The following is a 22,197-nucleotide window of genomic DNA, read 5'->3' on the forward strand; positions in this document are numbered from 1 at the left end:
TTCCACCCTGTCTTTGCCAGGTCACCATTTCCTTACCTGCCCTACTGCTCTGCTGAACAGAGAATGCAGCTGCTGCTGCCATGGGCCCAGAGGCCTCTGAGCTTTCTGACTGTCACTGCCCATGGGACCTTGGATCATTGATTTTATCCACATTAGATGCTAGGGCAAGGCACTTTTATCATCTTTGTGATACCTCATTGACAGACTGTTTAAAATTATATTGCTCACTAAAAAGTAGCAGTAATGACCTGTGGGATGGGAAGGAAGGGCATGGTCCAAGTGGAGTTGAGAGCCTTTGCTGTAACTCCAGCTGTGTAAGAGTCCTACTGCTGTAACTCCAGCTGTGTAAGAGTCCTACTGCTGTCTCTCAAGAAATCCTGGAAAAGGAGGCAAAGCATTCTTCCTGGTGTAAGGAGTAGGGCAGTTGATTTTGTTGCTGGTATTTCAGTAAACTTTCTGCATGTAGATTCCCTGTGTCCTGCGGGTTGCTTTCCTGGCTTTGAGATTCTGCAGGGAGGTAAGCAGTTAGCCAGTGACATGCTTTATGGCTGGTGAACTGCATCCACATCCCATTAAGTTAAAGCCCTGAGAGAGCTGGAAGTCAGGTATTTTAACTACTCTCTTTGTAAAAACTATATAGTGGACATACAGCACCTTTGCACTCGGTATAACTTTACTATAGCACAGAGATGACCATGGGCAGCTTAAGGTGAATGGAAGTACAAATACTGTGACCAGTGGGGCAGAGTAAGAAACAGGAAGAGTGTCTGTCCCCTAAGACAGCTGCCCTTGTCAAGATAGCCCCTGCCAGAGAGAATTCCTAATGAAATGTGTACAAAAATTAATGTTAATGATTAATCAGTCTTTTAAACTGATACTTCAAGATCACATGTAGGCACATGTAAAGTAGATTCTAGGTCTCCCTAGTCTACTTTATGGCCAAAAGAAAGTTTGGTGGTTCTATTTTTATTATTCAGTGTGTTTGTGTACTTTGTGCTGTCAAGTGAGTCCTGTCCAGTACAGCTTGCTTACTGTAACCCTCTCTTAAACTGATGGTATTTTTTGCCAATACCTTCTTTGAAACTGCACCATGATCCAATAGATGTTTGGTGGAGTGTATACCTAATTTCATGACTTCCTGTAGCTGCTAAATTGGTTTATAGTTCTCTTTTCTTAGTTCCTGGTACACCTAATTATTTTTTGATTGCCAGTCATTCGGAATACTGTGCATGTATGGCTGGGTATTCGAGGGTACTCTACTACTTCTGTTTGCCACAAGACTAAACTAACCCCATTTACTTTGCAGTGGGGCTACTCTTTCATAGTCTCTTTTTATCACTTCTTTTTTACAATGTTTACGTTTGCTAGGACTTGATTAAGGGCTGCATGTCCTCCTAATTCTTTGTTTTGTATAATGAATCATTGAGCAGTTATAAAGGATTTTCCTTACCTGGAAGAGGTACATTTGCATTTTATAAATTGATTTATCTAAAGTCAACAAGGTGTTACGCTTTGCTGAAACCTACCTGGCTGGGAGGAGCATTTTACATAACAACAGCGGTAGCAAGTTTGTGAGAATTTAATACTATTGCTGGCAGTAATTAAGTGATTAATTAATGGACAACTGAGTCATTAGCAAGATGGGTTGGAAAAATCTTGAAGGGGGGCTTGCACTCAACAGAAAGCTTATTGACAAAGAGGATATAAAGGGATATTTTGGGTAGGCATACGCTTTATGGTGCCAAATTCGAAGATGAGAATTGATAAGAAAATGACTGCTCATTCTGAGTAATTGTATAAGATCTCCTGAGAGCTGATTGCACAATCTATTCATTGGAGGGTAAAGGTCTTAGAGAAAACTTAGAGAGAGGGAGAAGACATGTTCTGTCTCCTTGATCTGTCTTTACTCACAGCAACTGTTTGTTAAAATTCCTATCATTTAAAAATGTTAAAATTCCTATGTATTTAAAATAAGTTCAAAAGCCATTTTAATATTATTTAACTATTCCACTGTTAGTCTAACTGTTCTACTGTGGCTGGCAGTCCACAGGTATCTCAGCCTCAGGGTATGGTTATTCTTTGTATTGATACTGGTCAGCTCTTGCAATCTTCTCTGCATCTCCATATACTTTTGGAAAGTGATCTCACATGGAAAGCATTAACCAAAGAGTCTTTCAGCATGCCACAAGGGAGTAGAGAGACGGCCTGAAACCAGGGTGGTGATGTTGGAATTGTAATGTTATCCCTTCTTCCATTTTTCCCTGATATCTTCAGTAAGTATCTTGGCTTACACGGAGCTAATCACTGGGTTATTCACTGACATCTATTTTTTTTCAGTAAGCATTCCCAATTCATTAGTTTTGTGCACATTCAAACATTAATAGAGGTCCTTGGGCAGAGATGTGGACCCCAGGAAGGCATCCTTCTCCAGGCTCTTTTTGATGTTAAGGGCCACTGACCTTCAGCAGCTTTGCTTGTGGGATAATGTTGTTCAAGCATAGCAAGGCCTTGAAGCACAGCCTGGAAGAGAAGTGCACAGAATTGTGCTGGCCCTCTGTCCCTCTGGACTGGCTTCAGAGCACTGAGATGTTGGCAGTTGTTGGTGCATCCAGCTGGAACAGTGACCCGTGAGTCACTGCATCCATAACTTCTTGGTGTTCAGCGATGTGTGGAGGTAGGGTGACACCGAGACTTTCCTTCTGCTTCCCCAGAACTAAAAGCATCCATGCACATGAAGTCCCTCCCAGTGGCAAACCTGTTGTGTGTCGTTATTGCTCTTCCTCACGGCAAGTGTTCATGTGCAATTTCATTTTGCTTATTGTTTGTGGGTTTGAGGTATTGTTGCTCACTTTTTCAAAGTGGAAATCAGCTGCTTGATGACAGCTTGCTGCATTCACACAACTGTAGAGGTTGGCACAGTGGAAAAGGGCACAACAGGAAACTTTCTTCCCCAAGCAAGCTTCTGCTTCTACCTGGAACAACAATTGGTCTTCCACTGTGGGGCCACTGCTTTGCACAGTAAGGCATTGGCTGTGGTGTGAGGATGAGTCCGTGCACTCTACTGAGTGCATGCTCAGGGTTGTGCTGATTTGTGATATTCCACCTACCACCCCCAGCAACCCATCTGTAGTGAGGCCAAAAACCTTAACACTGCTGACATCTAAAGCAGAGAGAGTGCTTAAAACAGTTACAGAAAGAGAATTGCATTTTAGAAATGAAAAATCTGATTCCTTTCTAAAATGCTGTTTGAATAGTTAAATCTCATACTTTTATTTGTGTTTCTCATGACCAGGCATATGAATATACATCTCTTGTTGGCCGGATTGGCAATGTTAAAAGAGGGTTTGCTGAGATGCTGCTGTTGCAGGGTTGAGAGAGAGGTTATATCTGACATGTGTGAAATCAGCTCTTGACGAGCCATGAAAATATTCTCCAGTCTCTACTTTTGACTTGAATCTGGCCATCTTCAGTCCAACTGGTACAGGAAGCAGCAGGAGTCAGTGAGAGAATCTGGTTTGAGCAATTTACAAGCTCATTTATGTGATTGAAATTGGTTGACAAGTACCTCCGTTTCCTCATCTTTAAATGTTACTGATCTTTGTGGTTTTCTTGTTGTGCTGTTTTTAAGAACCAAGAATTGAAAAAAATCTGCTCTGTACAGCGGCAGCATTGGTTGTGCTTGGAACTGCAGAACTGGAAGAGGCAAACACTTACCTTAATAATTGAAAATGGATTTGAACTAAGCCTTCTAAGAAGCAAAATGTGGAAAATTACATGTATTTCCTATCTAATCAGCTCTTACAGTTTCCCCAAGAGCCACACATGAGGTTTGGAAGCACAGTTTTCATGTCCTTTCTCCAGCAGCCTTGTTTTATTTCACATTCAGTTCTGTATCTGATGCTGATGTAGAACCCGTGCTAAATCTCTTCCTGTTGTCTGTAAATAAGCTTAGAGATCTTAACCACCTCATGATTTTGTCAGCGTCCACCCCATGTGGCAAGCAGCATTCATCTTTCAGTGAGCCAGCAATCAGTCTGCTGGTGTTTCCCATGGAAAAGATTGCTGGCTGATAAGAGCTGGTCTCCAAGCCTATTCAGACCCAGAGAGGTCTGATGGGAATAGCTGGGCTAATAATAGAACTTGGAACTTTTTATTTTCCCTATACAAGGTATGTATTTTGAAAAATTCACAGGAAGTCATAGAAAAGGGGTTTTTTGGCCTTTTTTTTTTTTAGGTTTTTGTTTGGGGTTTTTTTTTTTCCTTTTACCAGTTTCTTACTGTTACAAATATACAGCATTCACTTGTTTTAGGAGAAAAATGACACCTAGGGGAGAGGTGTTTTTGTTGGTGTTTTTTAATCTCACAAAGGTGCAGTGGTACCTAGAAAGATGCAATAGTACCCAAGAGAAAAGGGGAATCAAACAGTAAATGCAGCCTGATACTGAAACAAGGGCAATGAAAAGCAACCAAAAGAAATGAGATTTGGGATTTTAATAAAATTACTCTATCCCACTGGATTATTCTAAGTCAGAATGTTCACATTTATGGATGAAAGCCTTAAAGATCTACTGTGTTAGATGAAATTTAAAAATGGTCCACTGACTATGCATGCACAGTATTTCATACACTAAGTATTCTCCATCTCTTTTGGCCCTTTTCAATTTAGTAGATGCCACGGAATATGTAGGTATCACTGCATGATGGAAAATCACACTTTCATTATAAAATTCACTGCTGCTGTTTAGTTGTTTACTGTTAATTTTTGGATGTGCAGTTGGAGCTGCTTATTGATTGGTACGTAACATATGTTACCATAAGGCCTAACAAAAAAAACAAAAGAAACAGCTAGATTTTGTGCAAGATTAATAGGGGAAAACATTATCATGTCATTTATTGCACTCAACGATTTTTTGTTGTCTCAGGAACTGTGAAGACCCTCAGCCAACTTTCCTAATTGAAAATTGAGAAAGTGTGAAATCCATCTAACTTCTCTTTCCACATTCTTTTTTCATTATAGTTTTTAAACGAAGCTATTTTTCTCTGTAAATTCAGGGGCGATACATCACACCAACATTATTGTTGGGAAGTCATTCAGTCAGAAGGCAGGAAAAGCAACTAGACCTGGGCAAAAACATTTCTGAGAGAACACAGAGGGCCTGAGTAGTCTGAATGCTGCACAATTCTGGAGAGAGTTCTTGCAACTGAAATGTGGCAGTGAGCAAGTGCCAGCTCCTCAGGTGTGCTGAGAGCTCTCTTCTGTGTAAGCAATCCTGCTGGCATTAGGCAATGCGGAAGGAGCAGATGTTTGAAATTTGTATACTAAACACAGCATCCCTACTTTGAAGCAGCAGAGAGGGACGGCACATTAGAACTGAGCTGGCTGAGTTATTGGCATGAGTGGGTTCCAAACCAGTAAGTCCCCTCTTGAGTTTCCTGCCCAATGTTTTATTTTTGTCTCAATTCAAGTGTTTTCAAATTTCTGGGGTTTATGACAGTATTACTAAGTGTTGAAACCCCTAAAGTCAGTTTTCTAACCTGGAATTGATTTGAATCTTTTGTTCTGTGAGAACTTTGGAGATTTTTATTTTCTGGTTAGATACATTTTGAAATGTTGACATTGTCTTTGAGGTGAAAATTCTGTTTCTACATGGCTCTAATGAGCCAGTTTTCTCCCTTTGTAGTAGCTCGCTGTGGGAATGCTGCACCCTTAGCATGCTCTCTCAATGGGAAGTTATTTGCTACCCTCTGTCCTGCCTTCATCAAAGGTATGGCCCTGTTCATTTTACACTGTAAATTATTCAAACTGCACTATGAAGACAGAGTAAATTATTTCCTTACAGGTTTTTTCATGCCTGTTATCATACCATCTTAGTTCCTCACAAGTGGTAATGAAATGAACATCACAGAGCTCTTGTGATGAGTTTATTCCCATTTATGTTTAGGAAGTGAAGTAAGAAGATTGAAGGCAGTTTATGTAACTGGAAAAATGGGTGAGCTTTTAGGCATATACAAACACGGGCTGTTTTTTCTGCCTGTAGCAGGCAGTCTAATAAAAAAGTGAACTCTTCTTCCTACAAATGTGGCTTCACTTGCATCCTTCGGCAATGACAGTAACAGTAACAATGCTGTTGCAAATATTGAAGTCAGAAATTATGAAGCGTTGACCAATTTTGGCTTCCTGGTGTGAGAAACATAGAATCCAGCCCTTTTTTCAAAGCATTTTTTGAGGACAATGTGTTTTCCAAGTATTTCTCTCATTGGTCTCATTTGCAGCTGCAACTACTCAGGTTCCTTGCTGATCTGGATACAGGTGTCCTGGGGTGGGTGGCTGGAAAATGGGAGCAGTGTAGCTCGCTGTGAAAGTTCTGATTCATGTGATCTGCCCTGTGTCATGTGGAGTTCAATGGCCATTTGCCAAGGATGGCTTTGCTCCCCTCAAACATGAGCTTAATCTTTCGCTTCTCTCACTTTCTTTCCTCCTTTATTTCATACCTTCCAGCTTGTCTAATGGTAAAAGCATGGGGATTAGTGACTTGTAGAAATAGCAAATTTACTTTGTCCTGGAATATGGCTATCCTGGAATAGGGCTATCCCCAGCACAAAGTGAGTCAGCAGCCTTTGAATGTCTGTGCTGCTGGAGAATTGGAGTTAAAGGGTGAGGAAATATGTACTCATCAGAAATGGCAAACCATGGAAAAATCAATAATCAGAAACTCCCCCAAGTTCTCACTATTCTTTTATAGCTAGACAGCAGCTTTTCTTTTTTTCTCACAACCTGTCAATGCCCCGAGTAATGTTTTTGTAAATACCCGAGTCAAAGCTTTGAACTCAAGCCAAAGAAGGCGCAGGTGAAATTGAGAAGTTAATGACAAATTGTTATGACAGACACACATCATCAACAAGGTTGTACAATCCCACATTTTTAAGTGGCATTTGGTGGAGGTACATTAGGCTGCAGCACTAGCCCACTGGAAAACATTTTTAAAAGATGTAATTAAACAGTAGGAAACTTCCTCTGTTTTGAGAGGTAACACATTTGGTTAGATAAACATGGTGGACTTTCATGGGTAGGTATTTTTTGCTACATACATGGAATTAAAAATGGAAGTTTTTCACCTTGTGGGCATACAGGGTCTTGCCTTGAGAACCACTGAAATCAACCCAATCATGTCCAATTCAGCTCCTCAAGGATAGCCCAGAGAGAAGCTTCTTGCTGGTAAAATGGGACAGCACTGTACATTTATGCCAGGTCTTTGGAATTTTTGTGGAGTACAAATGAGACAGTTTTTAAGCAGCAATCAAGCACTGTCCTATTAAGCTCCCCTGTTGTAATGTGTGCTGAACAGGAGTGCTTCACCTGCCTGTGTTTGTCCCAAAAGCTTTCAGTAGAATTAAAAATTATGGTCTAAGAAGTTGAATGTAGCATGTGAAGGTATAATTATGTTCAGCTTCATTAAACCCTGCATGATAATTAGCAGCATAGCCAGTTTTCCAGATAAGAGATATTTTTGTGGATGCCTACAAGAATTTCTTCCATCCCACCTGGCCAAGTGTGGTGACAGGAAGTCGAAGTTTCCCATTTTGCAGTGATCAAACACCCCGAACTTTCTGGCCATGCTCCTCAGACTTGCCAGAGCTTGACAGCACACTGTGATTTTTCTGCTGGTCAAGGGACAGGGAAGGAGAGAAGAGGAAACCCAAGTCAGAGAAAATCTGTTGAGAATTGAAATACATCCCCTTGGGTCCCACAGTCTGAGCAGTAAATTGCTGGTCCTGCATTAGGCTAAGGCACATGATTTTCCTCTTTCCATCCTGATATATGGAAACCAAGTCCAAAAGCATGGGCAGTAAAGATCCCAGGCTGTCATTTGTGTCCAGGGTCTGGTACTGGATTTGAACACAGCCGGGGCTGGACTGTGTTGAGAGGCAGGACCTGTGAGGTACAAAGTCAGCACTTGTTCCCAAAGGAGTTGTTTCTACTTTCAATTTAGAGCCTGAAATGCCATTTATTTAATGCTGCTGTTTAAATAATGATTTATAAGCCTCCAAGCCAGCCGTGGTACAGCTTAATTACTGCTGTAATTTATGGGTGCCACTGGCTACATAAACACTGCTGTAAATATAAAGGATGTCTCCCACAAATTTTACTCTGATACTCATTTGATACCACTCATTTTCCTTTCCTTACACATCTTCTGTGTGTGAGTTGAGGCCACTTCACTCAGTGATCCAGGTCATTCTGGTTCGTTTTGCCAGGAGTAATTTGGGCTGGGAACTGAAAAGATCAAACGTTTGTTTTTCTTACAAAGTATTTTAATTAAAATTTGAGTTTCCTTGAGCTTGGATGCAAACATCTGCATTAAGTAGCCCATTAAAAAGATTATTTGTATTTGTGCTTTTTTTGGTTATCTATTTGTTCTACTAGTTAGTCATCTCCTTTCTCCAATTCATTTTGCCTTTGTGCACACAGTAAGCAAGCAAACAAGACAGGAATAAATCATGCAGTGTAACAGAGCCCAGCCATTCCACGGGCTGCAGCTTTGCGATTTGTGTTCTCTAACCTATACAAGGAGCACGTATATGTTGGTCTAATGCAAATCTGAGCTAATTCAAGCCCTGTCTCCACAGAGATGAATGAGCATGCAAATCTGCTGCTTTGTTTTGGAGGAATAGCTCCTGGAATTGCCCGATTCCCAGTTGCAACTGACATATTTCAAATATTAGTCAGTTGGCTTCAGGAGAACTGTGCTCCCAGGCTGCAACAAAAAACACCTGGGAAGACAAGTAACTTCTCCTGAATGCCTTGGTTCCATTATAGTTAGCGTTCATGTAGTTGAGTGCTTGGAAAAGTGAGTGCCTTTAGAAAGTTATAATGAATTGAATGAACAGAACAACCCCATTGCCTACAGTAAGCACTCCTCTAAATCTCTGTAGCTGCTGGGATAAAACATGGACACTGTGAAAAGATTGCAGATAAACTGAGTGGGACATGAAAGCTGGTAATAAACAGGGGGTTCAAAACCATCTATGGGGTAATTCAGAGAGACAAGAGTACTGCTGAATTTCAGTAGAATTTCAGGATCTTTTAAGAATGTCATGATGTTGCTAACTCCTGGAAGTGCTCTGGGACATGTCTCCTAACTTTTTTTCAGGTGGTACTTCCAAAAACAGGGTGCTACGCAGGTTCATTGCACACCCCTAGGAGAAGGGATCACCTACTGCGTTACCAGAGTCACTTCTTACAGCTTTGTAGTGCCCATTTGCACACTGACCTGGGCCCCACTGTGTCTGGCTTGTGGCATGTGAAGAGCTTTGCACCTCACATAGGGAAGGCTCTCAGCGGTGTCTCTGAGAATGCATTTTTAGTAGGAAGTTCAGCAAAGCCAAGGGAGATACCATCTCACTGCCATAAATCCTCACCAAGGAGCCCACAGAAATTGTCAGCAGCCAAATCCGAGTTACTCTGTCTATTTTTCTTGCAAAGCTTCTCCTCTGTAGTCATGCCTTGACCCTGACTGAAATACAAGGGCATTGTGCAGCCTGTATGTGGCAAGCCAGAATTGCTCCAAGGAAAGGAAAAAAATTGGGCTGACACTAACACAGAGCATCCTTTTCAGGAGCCATGGTCCTTTATTAAAGGGGTTTGGGATGTATTCCCCCCACTCCTGAATGATTTGCACCGTAAAATGAGCTTGTAGAGAAATAGTGGTTGTTTTCCTGCATGCTTCATTAATTTTTAGTTTTGGCAGGCAGTATAAATAAAAATATCAAGTGCACATCTAATTGAATCACCAGTAATTTCCAGCTCCCTGTAGTACCAGAGAACATGATGTAGCTGCACTGTTTAGTGAGCATGGATGAGTTAGGCAAACAATGTCTCTCTCTGCCCAGAAGCTTTGGTTTAATTTGGAGCATTTACCCATTTCATATGAGACAGGGCAGTTATGGCTGCAATAGGGAATTCACAGCACAGATCTCTTTGTTCTTCTGGGCTTGTCTTCCAGCAGTGACTGGAAGCACATCTTGGCAGTCAGGAAGGTGTCAGTCAACTGCACTCACACTCAGATTTTTGTGAAAGGAACTCTGGCATTTCTCAATCTTAGCCTCCTCCAAATACACTGACTTCAGGGTGTTGCTGAACTAATTCCTGCCTCCTTCAGGTGTCTGATCTAGAGCATGGGCCTCTCAAAAAAAATTAAATTTAAAAAAGAAAGCCTTGTCCTAAGCATCATCACAAAGGACTTGGGAGGAGAGAATTCCTACAGTAAGGAAAGTGGTACCTGTCAGGCTGCTTGATATCTGACTTCTCAGCTGTCAAGGGAATAAAGTGACTCCAGAAAAGGATGATTCTTAGAGAAAATTACTCAGGATCATTTCTGAATGGATGAGACTGACCTCTAATTGTAGTGTTTGATGACCTCATTTCATAGGAGATGGCTCCTTTGCACATGTCTGGACGTCTTTTGCTGCTTAGCACAGGAAAAATGAACAGGTGACTTTTGTCTCTTGGTAGATGTAGTCTGCTGTGGGCTCCCTGACTCAAGGGAGTGCAGGATGCAGGAGCAGGAGTAGGTGTCGAAGAGAAAGAAAACTACAAGTAGAGATTGAACTGTTTTCTCTTCTGCTGAGAATATGATGACACAATACACCCAAAGCAAAGGTAATGTATGTTGCCAGGAGAGATGATGAAAGCTTGTGCTCTTTCTAAATGCTGTAGCCATGTTACTCTTGAGCTAGATAGAGAGGATATCAGTCTTCAGGTCTGCCAGTGCAGCAGTAAACTCACACAATTAAAAACCCATCATGTGCATTGTGTTCTTGAGAAGTACCAGCGCAGGCTGCAGGATTTAAGCCCTCCAGAAGTCAAAGCTGCCTTCCATATTATAGCACCAGAAAGGCCTGGGGAACTGAAATTCTCTATTAGCTGGACCATTAGGTACTTAGCAAGATTAAACAAGTCAAAAAAGTAATTATTGGGTAAGTATTGAATTGAGGAGATTTCACAAGGTGTTTGTCCCTTCAGTGTTATGCAGGATGCCATCACCTGTTGGTTGAAAGGAATTTGGTTTTCTGAAGTGTTTTTGTTGTTTTTTTCTTTTCCTCTAGGATCTGCTGCTCTCTCAAAAATGGCTCTGGAGGGTTCCTTCAGCTGCTGGAATGGAACGGCAATCAGGCTGGGACAGGCGTGTGACTTCATCCAGGACTGCGCTGAGGGAGAAGATGAGGGAGATATGTGCAGTGAGTAAATCCTAACCCCGAGGTTGTACCATCCTTTTCCAGAGGCATTGATTGGTTTGAACTTTCATGTCTGATACTTTAGCACTAACAGACTCATTTGGTACTATCAAAAGACCTGTATCCCCCATAACATATGCTGTTTTTCTGGGGGTCTGCTTGGAGTACACCATTTCATGTTTCTGGGCTCGTCTACATCAGTTCTGCAGCAGCTTCTTAACATGCTCTCAGTGCTTCATCACTTCCAGTGTCCTGATCAAAAATGCAAAGGAAGTATAGCCTGAAGAGCTAGATGCCTTACAGAATTATGAAATGTGTAGCTGGTTAGAGCCTTTAATCAAATGTAGTGCAGCATGTGGCGGGGGGGGAGAGGAAGGAGAAAACTTCTAAGATGAAAAATTAGTAGAGCCAGTAGCTTGTCTTTGACCAACTCCTGTGTCTTTGTAATTCCTCTGATTTTCTACCCTCTCTTCAGGAGTCAATAGTCCAATAACATACAGCACAAGATAGATAGCAGCCTGAGTTTTCTAAAAACTTGCTGTGCCTAAGTACTTTCTAGAATGTGCTGTGGAACTTAGATACTTTAGGACCTTCCTTTAACTATCTTGAAGGTGTCTTATCACTTTTTTATACCTCTGTACATTCTACCTCCAGCATCCTCCCATCTGCCAGTCTACAAATAGTTAGGAGCAGTGGATTGCCAGCTGTATGGTTGTCTACAGGGCAAATCATGAAAAATAAGCATTGAGAGTTCATTATTCAAAGTGTATGTGCCACAGCTGATCAAGCCTGTGGGCTGTTATAGTAGAACTGTGTTGATTTGGTTTGCAGGAAACTTGTTTGCTGTTTCTAGTAAAAAGTTAACATGAGTGATATACAACTTCTAGCAGATTTGACTTCTTTGTTGCTAATAAAGAAATAAAGTTACAGACTTTATTGGTGTGGAGAACATTGGTTTGACCTGAGATCATCTAGTAAACTAGTTAAAAGCTTGAAATTACATGCTTCTCCATCATTTTAGACGTTGTTACAATTTGAAATTATATTCTTTAATGACACACTCAGTGACCATTAAGCTCACAGGAACAGTGTCAGCACTGTGGACTTGCAGCTCCTTAGAACCAATAATGCTTCATATTAGTAATATTGAAACCTTATTTCCACCTAAGAGCTTTAAAATAGACCTCTAAAACCTCATAATGGCATTTCCATTGTGTTGTACTCTATAATCAAAAGAAGGTTGGATGCATTTTCATTTCATTGGAAGTAGAGAAACATTATTTACCCTCAACTGTATGTCCAGATACACTTTGGTGCCCGTGTGCCATAAATGGCTCTGCCTTGTGGGAGTTATCCTGTCTATACCAGAGGGAAGAACAGAGTTCACATGGTGGAATTGTACCAATCATGGATGCAAACTAAATGCCACCATGGGATGGGGTAGGCCTAGAGGAACATGCTTGCCTGTTATTTTCAGACATTGGGTGCACTTGTGGGTGGGTACGTTGTCCATATTCCTGTATCAGGAAGCTGGCTCTGCTTTTGCCCCTTGCTGCCACCCTGTACCCCATGATGAGCCCAGTGGAAAAGTGGCCAATCCCTCTCTGGCATATGTTATTCACAGGGCTTGGTTTGGTTGTGGTTTCTCCCTCCATTCATCTGTAGCTGTTACCACAAGGTAATATGGCACTTGCAGCTGTGTTGGCAAAGGAATGTACTGAGAATGTTGGTGAGAAAATGTAAAAAGCAGAAGATATTTAGCCAGCTGTTTAGCAGAGCATCACTTCCCAGCTTGAGGAGAAGATCACATGCCTTGCATTCATCCATAGGCACTGGAAATGAGAGCTCTTGCTTCTAGCCAAAGGGTCTAAAAAGCACTATCTTCCACTCAAGGAACAAAAAAGCATGGCTTGCCTGAGCAAGAGCCCAGGCTGTGGATATGCCTGCTTATCCACCCACAAGCCTGCTCAGTTCTATGGATGATCCTTCTGCTTTTGCTTCTTTACCGTGTTGAATTTTGTTGCTGTGAGGCTTCTTACACGAAACAGAGAAGTGATCTAATGTTTGTGGTGTCAGTTATATCTGCATGGCAGCCTAACACAAAACATATGTCATCTTTCAGCATTTTACTTGTCATTTTACTCCTGAGCAGCACGGATATTTTCATCAGCTTTTTGCAAGTGTGGTAAAAAGTGATTCAGATTTATCAAGCAGAGAAAAGGGTTTCCCAAATGGTTCTGCTTACACAAAAGAGCTGTCAGAAAAAGATGTAGCTATGCTCAAAACTGAGGCGAGAGGTTTTAAACATGCCATTATCAAAGGCTTCTATCTTTGAGCTTCAAGGAGATGTTGGAGTTTTTTGCCTTTCATAGTCTTTTTAGCTTTGCAGGTACTGATTGGTTTTATTATGATTTTAATTTTTTTTCATATTAATTTGATTTTTGTTAGCTGAAAAGGATCTCTCTAAAGCCTGCTGTTGGCGAACATCTCTTTACTTATTAATGGCCAATGAAACGTCATGGTGCTTGCTCTGCTTTGCAACCAATTAGTCTGTGTAGAAATTGTAGAACAGAGAGGGATGACCCCTAGAGAAAAGCATGTTGCTGTTTGAGTCATAATCAGATATCCTTGCAGGAGTAAAAGACAGCTTCAAAGAGGCAGATGTGAAATGAGATGCCGAACTGTGCATGTGTATTGACTCGGGATCAGACATAGAGATTTACCAGCCTGATGGAAGTGTCACACTAGAAATTACTTTGCAGAGCATACATTGCAGACACACATTAATACTCCAGATAGCACTGGTGGCATGTCTCTGCTAGTAAATTCTTTTCTGTGTTATGGAAATTACACATGCCAGCCACCGTGGCAGGCTTTGACTCTAGGTTTCTGCTGAATTCATAAACTGAAAGACAGATTCCTCTGTAAAAGTACCTTTTTAAAAAATGCTGTAATAGCTGGAGCTGGGTGTTTCCAAAGGGAGACCTTGAACAAAGAAGTCCTTGGTTGATTATAGTCAATCTGAATTCCCCAGCCCTCATGTGACTGTTTGGGCCAGTTGTTCCCTGTATGAGGCTCTGGGGGCTCTTCCCATTCTTCATTGGGTCCCTTCCTTGCCTCTAGGTAGGATGTTTCTTATTTCTAACATTGTAGCTTCTGTTAACGAATTCCTTATCTTCTGTCTTGAACCAGCTCTGAGGTCTTCTCTTACTTGACTGAGTGGAAAGTTCAGCATATCTGGTGAAAGTTCACAACTCATGCCTAAGGCTTCAGCAAATTTATCTATTAATGCTAAGCAACGAGTTCTGTATAAGTAGTTTTCCAAATCACACAACACGTGGATATAACTTACTGCAGAAAAACCAGCATACTTTCTCTTATTGTAGTAATCACATGTAATATACATTGTATGGTACAAGGCAGACATGAAAACTCAAAATATTTACTGATACAGACAGGCAGGGCTCTTCTTTACAGGAAGGGTGAAATTTTTTTAGGAGTTTTGTACTTCTCTTTTTCGTTAACAGTATCTGGGATTTTGTTTCAATAATCTTTCATTGCAGGGCAGCAAGTCAGGGCAAAAGTTGAAATTTTACTTAAAAAAGGTGCATGTAATTCTGGCCAGTCCAAAACTGCTTTGCTTTCTGCCACAAATTCACAAAAAAATTTCATCCTGGGAAAATATCAGTTCAAACCTGTTAGGTAAATAATGGGTATATTTAAAAAAAAAAAAAAAAAAATTTTAAATAATGGAGGTGCCAGTAGTATATTTATTATCTAGAAACCCAGAACTTGGGGGATTCACTCACAATACAATTAACCCAGGACTGGTTCTTCTGCTTAGGTGAATTTGAACCCATATTTCCTATTTCCATACAGAGTTTCCAAGCTCGTGGTCTGGAGTTCTGGTCTAGTTCAGATGAAAATGATTACCAGAGTGTCTCCTGAGGCTGCACTTCCACATTTTACAAATTTTATCTGGAATGGGAAGTGAAAGTAGTGTCCTCTTTATCTTTCAAATAAATCTCATGATCGCTGGTAATATTCACTCTGCCTCATTGAATATTTAAGGATGTTAAACACCTTAGAAAGTGAGATAAGGAAGACAAGTGTCTGATTTCCTGCAAGGAGTGAGTGACTCAGGCTGTGCTATGTGGCTGGAAGACTGCACACACACATCTGTCAAAGCACCAGATGGCAACTAGAATAGGAACCCATAAAGTTTGATTTTCTGATGACATGGATGAGTGACCAAAAAAGTATTGATAATCAGTTCTGCAGGGGCCAGTTTACTTTCCAGGCAAAAATCCGTGAAGAAGTCGTGGGATTCATTTTTATCCAGATACGGCCCAGAGTCTTCCTGCAAGCAAAATGATGAAGTAGCAACCTGTTGCCGTGCTATGCTCGTAAGGTTCCTGTCTTACATACCCTAATCCTTCTGCTTCTTTCTTTATCAAAAGCTGTACTTATAGAAACAAATTCTAACCTCTGGCAGTTTTGAGCTCAGCAAAGCCATCTGGCATTAAATGATAACTCTGCTGACTGTTGAAAAGTTTTTTCTCTTTTTGTGCTTCATTTCTGGTAGATTTTGGCTCATTGAAACAAACTCATGTTTAAGATTCATGTGGTTCCTTATAGTGAGTAATTAATCTGTTTGGCTTCTGAGATTTCCTCCTAAACTTGGTAAAGATCCATAGATACAGAGCAGTGTTTAATGCTTTTGGTCTTTATAATACCAGCTTGGAATTTCACCCAAAAGTTTAAACTTTACTATCTGGTTGATTTACACCTAGTTTTGAAGCAAGAGATGACTCCATCTGCCTCATAAGTTATATCAGTTACTAATTCTCTTGCTATTAATGGATGAAAAATATGAGTTAAAGAAAAAGAACTTACTTAGATTTTTCTTGAAAGGTATTTATTTCTGACAGCTTGAAAATATTAGGTTAAGAACAAGTTTAACATCTGGCAGCTTTTCCCTACTTCATCACCCAAATAAAAGGAGAGACCCTTACATTCTCAGAGTGGTTCAGTTTCACTGGACTACTCTGTTCTCCAACCCATACCCACAAGTTGCCTCTTAATCTTACTAAGGCCTAAATCTTCTGAGACTTCTGTCACTGATGTTAATATCAAAAATGGAAGGTTTCAGTAGGAGAAACCCCTGCCCCCTCATTTCCTTGATTTTCCAGTAGTCAGATTAGCTTCCCCTCATCAGTGCAGTGTCTGTGCTAATGTGAGTTTCAATCACAAACACATAAAATGGAGAAGTACAGCTTGGCAGAGAAGTGGTAGCTGAAGAGGTCTCTGTGGAGTACCCAGTACATGGAATCACGGGTGCTGTACATATTACAAGTAAGAAAGAGCAGCAAAGAAAATCTATTCTTGGCATGGGACACCTGAAAACTCATAAAACATTAATTTGGGGAAAAGGAATGAAATATTCTGTGAAAGTAATAGCTTCTTATTTATGCCCTTACTTGTTCATCGACAGTGAGCTTTTCCTGGCCCCCAGGCAGGGATTGCTACTTAGATGACTCCTCCTGCTGCTCTGACTTGTTTACATCATCCTATATAGCAAATGGCCATGACATGAATTCAGTTGGACACCGAGCCGAGCTGTTTCAGTGGGAATTCAGGGCACATGAATTTGTCATTTTCTTTGTATCCCAGCCTCAGGCTGCACAATGAAATACAATCAACTTCTGCAAAGGAGTGAAACACAGCGAAGTAACTCTCTGCTTAACAGCTTCACATTTAAAAACCAGGCTGAATGAATTTAGAGATTTTTAGAAGAAAAACTTGAAAAAAACTTAACTTCAGTAAAAGTTTTGATTTTTTTATAACAGGTTTAGATCCTTGTACAAAATACCACTAAAATGTGGCTCTTGCCTCTATGTCAAGTTCCAGGTCCAAAACTAGCCCTGCTAAAAAGATGCAGATAGAGGATTTGTTTCACTTTCCTCTGACAAATGAGTTGTGATTCAGGCTCCTAGAAAATCAAATATTTCTAGTCTGGATGCTGCAGTTGGGGTGTTCCACAGCTGTTGTTTTCTCTGGGTACAGCAAGGAGCATGTGCCAGTGACAACCAATTGCCTTTTGAGATGTGAGTCAAAACTGGGGCCCTGTGAGAAGGTATTTCATTGATGTGAAGTCTCATACGGGGCATCTGCTGACACTTAAACATTTTGAATGATCTGGAGGTTGAATACTCGTGCCTCATTATCTGACAGCCATTTTATAGATATATAATTTCAGGGAGAAAAAAAACCTAATAATCACAACAATATATGTTCAGGAGCCTTCTCTTCTCATAGAGAAGCTGAAGAAATTACCAGTATCACTTGACCACTAGTTTCTCTTGCTTTAGAAGGTTGTGGTCTATCCTACTGCTTGTAAGTGGAGAAATTTTTATTCTGATTTTATCAAGCAGCTAAGGAAAAAAATAAATCCTGGATATGTGTTTGCACATGAAATTTCATTTTATCTTGCAATTTCAAACAGATTTCTTGTATCATTCTTCTTTCTTGGAGCAAAAGGAGCAATACTTTGCACCCTTTGTAAGAAGAACTTGTGGTTGTAGGTAGAGAAGTATATGGAAGGCATGAGATTACCTTCTGCTTTGAATGAGATGTCTATTGTTTTATAACTGGCAAATTTCAAGGCAGAAAGCTAATATAGCTCTATTGTTTGAAGCTGGGAACTGAAATCCTAAGCCAGTGACAGAATGAGTGGATTTCAAAGGCTGAAAGTATGGATTAAAATAAACTATCCTCTTTTCAGCCATTCATCTCATGGAAGAGACTCACAGGTGAAAAAACTGAGGCACAAAAGGATTCCATGCTTTACCTGAGGCTACATCAGTGCTCACAGAGAGAAGAGATCATGTTGCTGGACTGAGTAGAAACTTGGACTGCAAGGGAAGGAATCTTGTTAGGAATTTATTCCTCTCCAAGAATTCCCTCTGTGGGGCTGCAAAAGCAGTGCTTAGGAAAGTCATTCCAAGATGTAACCTTGAGCAAGCTTATACCTGCAGAGAGTTGAGAGCCCAGGTATTTAGGAGACTTCATGGTGTGTAGGGAGATGTGTCCTCTCACCCAGGTTTGTCAAAATGTCTGGGGATTCACTTAGCCACAGTATGGGGGTTGTTTGCCTCTGCTCCTCCCTCCCCATGGTCAGGGACGTGCACAATTCCACACAAAAGGACTGAGTAGCAGGGGTGCCCTGGAACCGGGCTGGAATAGTCCCTGTAGCTCCTGTGTGAGCCCAGAAGCCTCCTCCTCATCTCATCTGGGTTCTTCTGTCTGTGTGTCTTTCCCTCTTGCAGGAAAGCTTCCCTCTGGCTTTTATTGTTCGTTTGAAGAAGGGGATTGTGGCTGGATGCCAGGCTCCTCTGCGTCCCATCCTTCTCCATGGCGGATTGGAAGCCCAGAACACAACCGTTTCCCTTCGATAGAAGGTGTGTGAGAGTTAACAGTAAGTGTAGAGCATAAACAGCAGAGAGCAGAAATGATACACACGTGGTGAGGAGAGGGAATGAAACACAAAGCAGGTTTTCCAGTGTACTTATATTCAGCCTTCAGTGAAACAAATCCCATCTTTCCACTCTAAGTGCTTTGAGCAAGCTCCCTTTTTGCCTTGAGGGTACAGAGTGGTACCTCAGTCTCCGCCACTGACACCAGATACAGATCTTGACCCTTTCTAGACAACTTCATACCAAATGTTCTTCTGCCTGACCCTCTTCCACACTGATCTAGTTTCTTCTTTCTGATTCTCCTATTTATTTTCTCCATGTCTCTGTACTGCTGCCTTTTCCCCCCGCTCACATCCTAATTTTTCTCTTTGTTCCATGATCCCTTGAGTTGCGCTTTTTATGTACAATTACTATATACTTGGTGTGGTTACTGAGTGTGTTTGTTAGGTAGGTGAAGCTGCATCCCTAAGAAATGGAAAAAGCCTTCTGCTCCCTGGCTTCTGCAGTAGTAGGAGCCAGCTAATACAGCCTTGGGGCAGGTTTCACAGACCCAAAACCAGAAGTTGAGTGCTGCGGTTTGACCTTCTTCCTTCTCTTTCATCCAGGTTGTGCACTCCTCCTCAACACCAGCAAAGCACCAGCAGTAGCAAAGACTGTCATGACCAGCACTGCATTTCCAGCTCCTTTGAGGAACTCTCCCTGTGAGGCAAGTCATAACGTTTTCTTTTCTTGTGCAATTTACAGAGCTTTTTTGTGTGCTTGACTCAAGTTTTCAAATATAGGTACTAGGTCAGTAGCAAGGCACACTATCTCTGATTTTATTTTCCATAAAATATACTTATTTGTGCTCACTGTGCAGGGGAAAGATATGGTTATCTGCTTGAATGCCACAAAATGTGCTTTGAAAAACTTACCATATCCTGTCCTCGTTGCATCACATGATATATTACAGGCTTCATAATTAGGTGTGTGCTCTGTAAGAGTAGGGCAGCCAGCATTACATAAACACAGAGAGGAAGAATCTTATTGCATGAACAAGCATTATCTTTGCAACATCCAAGAAACAATAGGCTTCAGGACTGCCCCTGAGCCATTCGGAAAAGGCAGTACCTGCTTTCTCCAGCACAGCTGGGATTTCGGCTGGCAACTCTTCCTGCTCCTGCACTTCAAACCTACCAATCATCATGTAGGCCTTGTTCATAGGAGTGCTGAAGGTAGCAGCAGCAGAGAGAAATTCATGCAGAATGGAGCCAGGATCATATTCAAGCACAAAAGCTATTGAGGGTCATAAGATATCAACTTAAGCAAGTACATCAAGGCTTGCCAGGCAACCTCGCTCATGGCTGTGATTTCTGAGTCAGTTGTATTTAACCCTTAAAGTGCAGCTTCAGAAAGGTGACCTATCTGCATCTTCTTACTCTGTAGCTTTACAGACTGTAGAATCACTGATAAGATTTATTTCTGACTTACGACTTTGAAGCATGCCTAGTGGCTTAAAGCATTTCACATCACGGTCACTCAGAAATCTTGCATAAGCTTCTGGATCCTGGAGCAGAGGGATTTGGGAAAACTGATACTAACAGAGTGCAGCTGTTTGTTGGTTGGGCACTGAACAGACAAAAGAATCAGATTTTCCCTGTTCCAGTGATCTTAAAATGCAGACAGGACACGAGAGGATGTGTTAGAAAGTTCTCTGGAATGAAACTACACAGAAGAAGGTGTTTCTTTGGCTTGAAGTTTGTTTTGGTTCACTTTTTTGGATATTTCAGTTCATAGAGCAAAGTGCCTCTGGTTTTGCTCTCTTGATATATTCATGTTCTCTGTCTTTGAAATATATTCTACCTTGTTTTTCCTCCCATCTGTGACAAAGGCATATGCAGGTTCTGAATATTTTAAGGTCTTGTTCAGCCATGGACCAGCAAGAGCGAGTGTTTTTCATAATCCACCTGACACAGGAATCACAGTGAATGATTTCCCAATATCTGTGTGTTTTTTTCTTGTGTATACAACACTGCAAATAATTAAACTTGCCGTCGGGGGAGAAGCTGCCATGTATTTCATCTGCTCGCCTGCCATCCCACCTCTGTCACTCCCCTTGGCACTTAAAAGGCATCCGGACGCATCCAGCGTTGCAGCTGTCGGTAATAAAGAGTGAAGGAGTTTTGGCAAGGGTTTTGTCTCTTGCCTTTTCATATAGTGTAAAAGCTTCTCTTCTCAGTGGGTCCCTGGTGGCTTCAAATTCTATTTTACTGGAACAATCTGTCTGTGCACAGAATAATTTAATTCCACTTTTCAACACAACAGAAGAGGAGAAAGGAGATATTCCTCCCTATGCACTTATTCCTTCAGTAGGTGCCAACAAACTTCCTAATAGTGAAATTACAGAAAAGAGGTTGTGGAAATACTATAATGCTGTCCTGCATTTATTCACCCTCAACCACTTCTTGATTGAACTGGCTCAAGTTCAGGCACTAAAAGATGAGTTTTCTTTTACCTGTCACTGCTGACAGCTTAACCTGGCATGTCCCAACCAGGACAGATTCTCTGGCAGCTGAAATCCCACAGAAAAAACTCACTAATAATTCATGTTGCAAAGGGATCTCAGCAAGTGTGTGTGTGTGAGTTAGACCCATTTATTCTTCCACCATCAGGTCCAGCCATAAACCCACCCTTCCTCTTATATTTGATCCAGCTCTCATGATCCTTTAGATGCCTGCTCGCTCTCCTGAGAGCAGCAAGGAGGTCAGCAAACATCCCCAGTTTGATCATTTTGACTCCACTCTCTTCTCTCCCTGCTACATGGAAGCTCTGGGGCACTACAAGACCTGCTGCTCAACAAAGTTATTATTTTTTCCCCTTATCCCCTAATTTTCTTTTATCCAGTCGTGTTAGACCAATCACACCCACCACAGTAGATGCTGACACTCTGCTCTTTAGCCTGAGGTGTTCATAGGAATTAATTACTCCAGCCTCAGCATGAGGAGCATTACCTGCCACAGTGCTGTTTACCAGGCTGGAGGATTCTGGGTTTTGGCCAGGATGTCCATGGAACCAAAACTCAGTGTAAGGAAGCCGCCAAGCAGTCCACAGTGGGTGCCAGACACAGTTTCTAATGCTTCAAGCTTCTTTTTTCTCCCTCAGCCTGGCTGTTAAATCTTACACTGTGACAGACTGGCAAAGGAGGTGACTGACCAGCCTGGTCCAAAGACCTTCCTTGTTGAGGTTCTGGGCAGCTGTTTGCAGTGATGTTGGTGTTAGCATTGGAGACACCACAGCATGGCTGAGCTTGGCATATGAATTGTCACTGAGTGCAGGACTAGTGTGACACTCCATCTTTGTGCTCTCTCCAGCCTGAGGTCAGTCACCAGGAGCATGCAGGGCTGCCTGCCCTTTGGATGCCCTGTAGGAGGCTCCTTGTTAACTCAGGAAGGGAAACGTCAGCCTCACCTACTCTGTACTGCCCCACATGCATCAAAAGATGGGAAAA

At 41.5% G+C, this 22,197-nt stretch overlaps 1 protein-coding gene across 1 annotated transcript in view; it reads left to right on the top strand.

Moving 5' to 3' along the window:
• Window positions 1–22,197, top strand: part of ALK (ALK receptor tyrosine kinase) — a gene marked incomplete at both ends in the record, with an annotated part of 306,152 nt that overhangs the window by 220,534 nt on the left and 63,421 nt on the right. The window contains 3 exons of the mRNA XM_082277250.1: window positions 11,107–11,238; window positions 18,564–18,695; window positions 19,316–19,416. Of these exons, the coding sequence (XP_082133376.1) occupies window positions 11,107–11,238; window positions 18,564–18,695; window positions 19,316–19,416 (365 nt within the window). The remainder of the gene's footprint in view (window positions 1–11,106; window positions 11,239–18,563; window positions 18,696–19,315; window positions 19,417–22,197) is intronic.

The sequence above is a fragment of the Coloeus monedula genome (assembly GCF_965178545.1).
Source record: "Coloeus monedula genome assembly, chromosome: 2".
In the NCBI taxonomy this organism is placed as follows: Eukaryota; Metazoa; Chordata; class Aves; order Passeriformes; family Corvidae; genus Coloeus; species Coloeus monedula.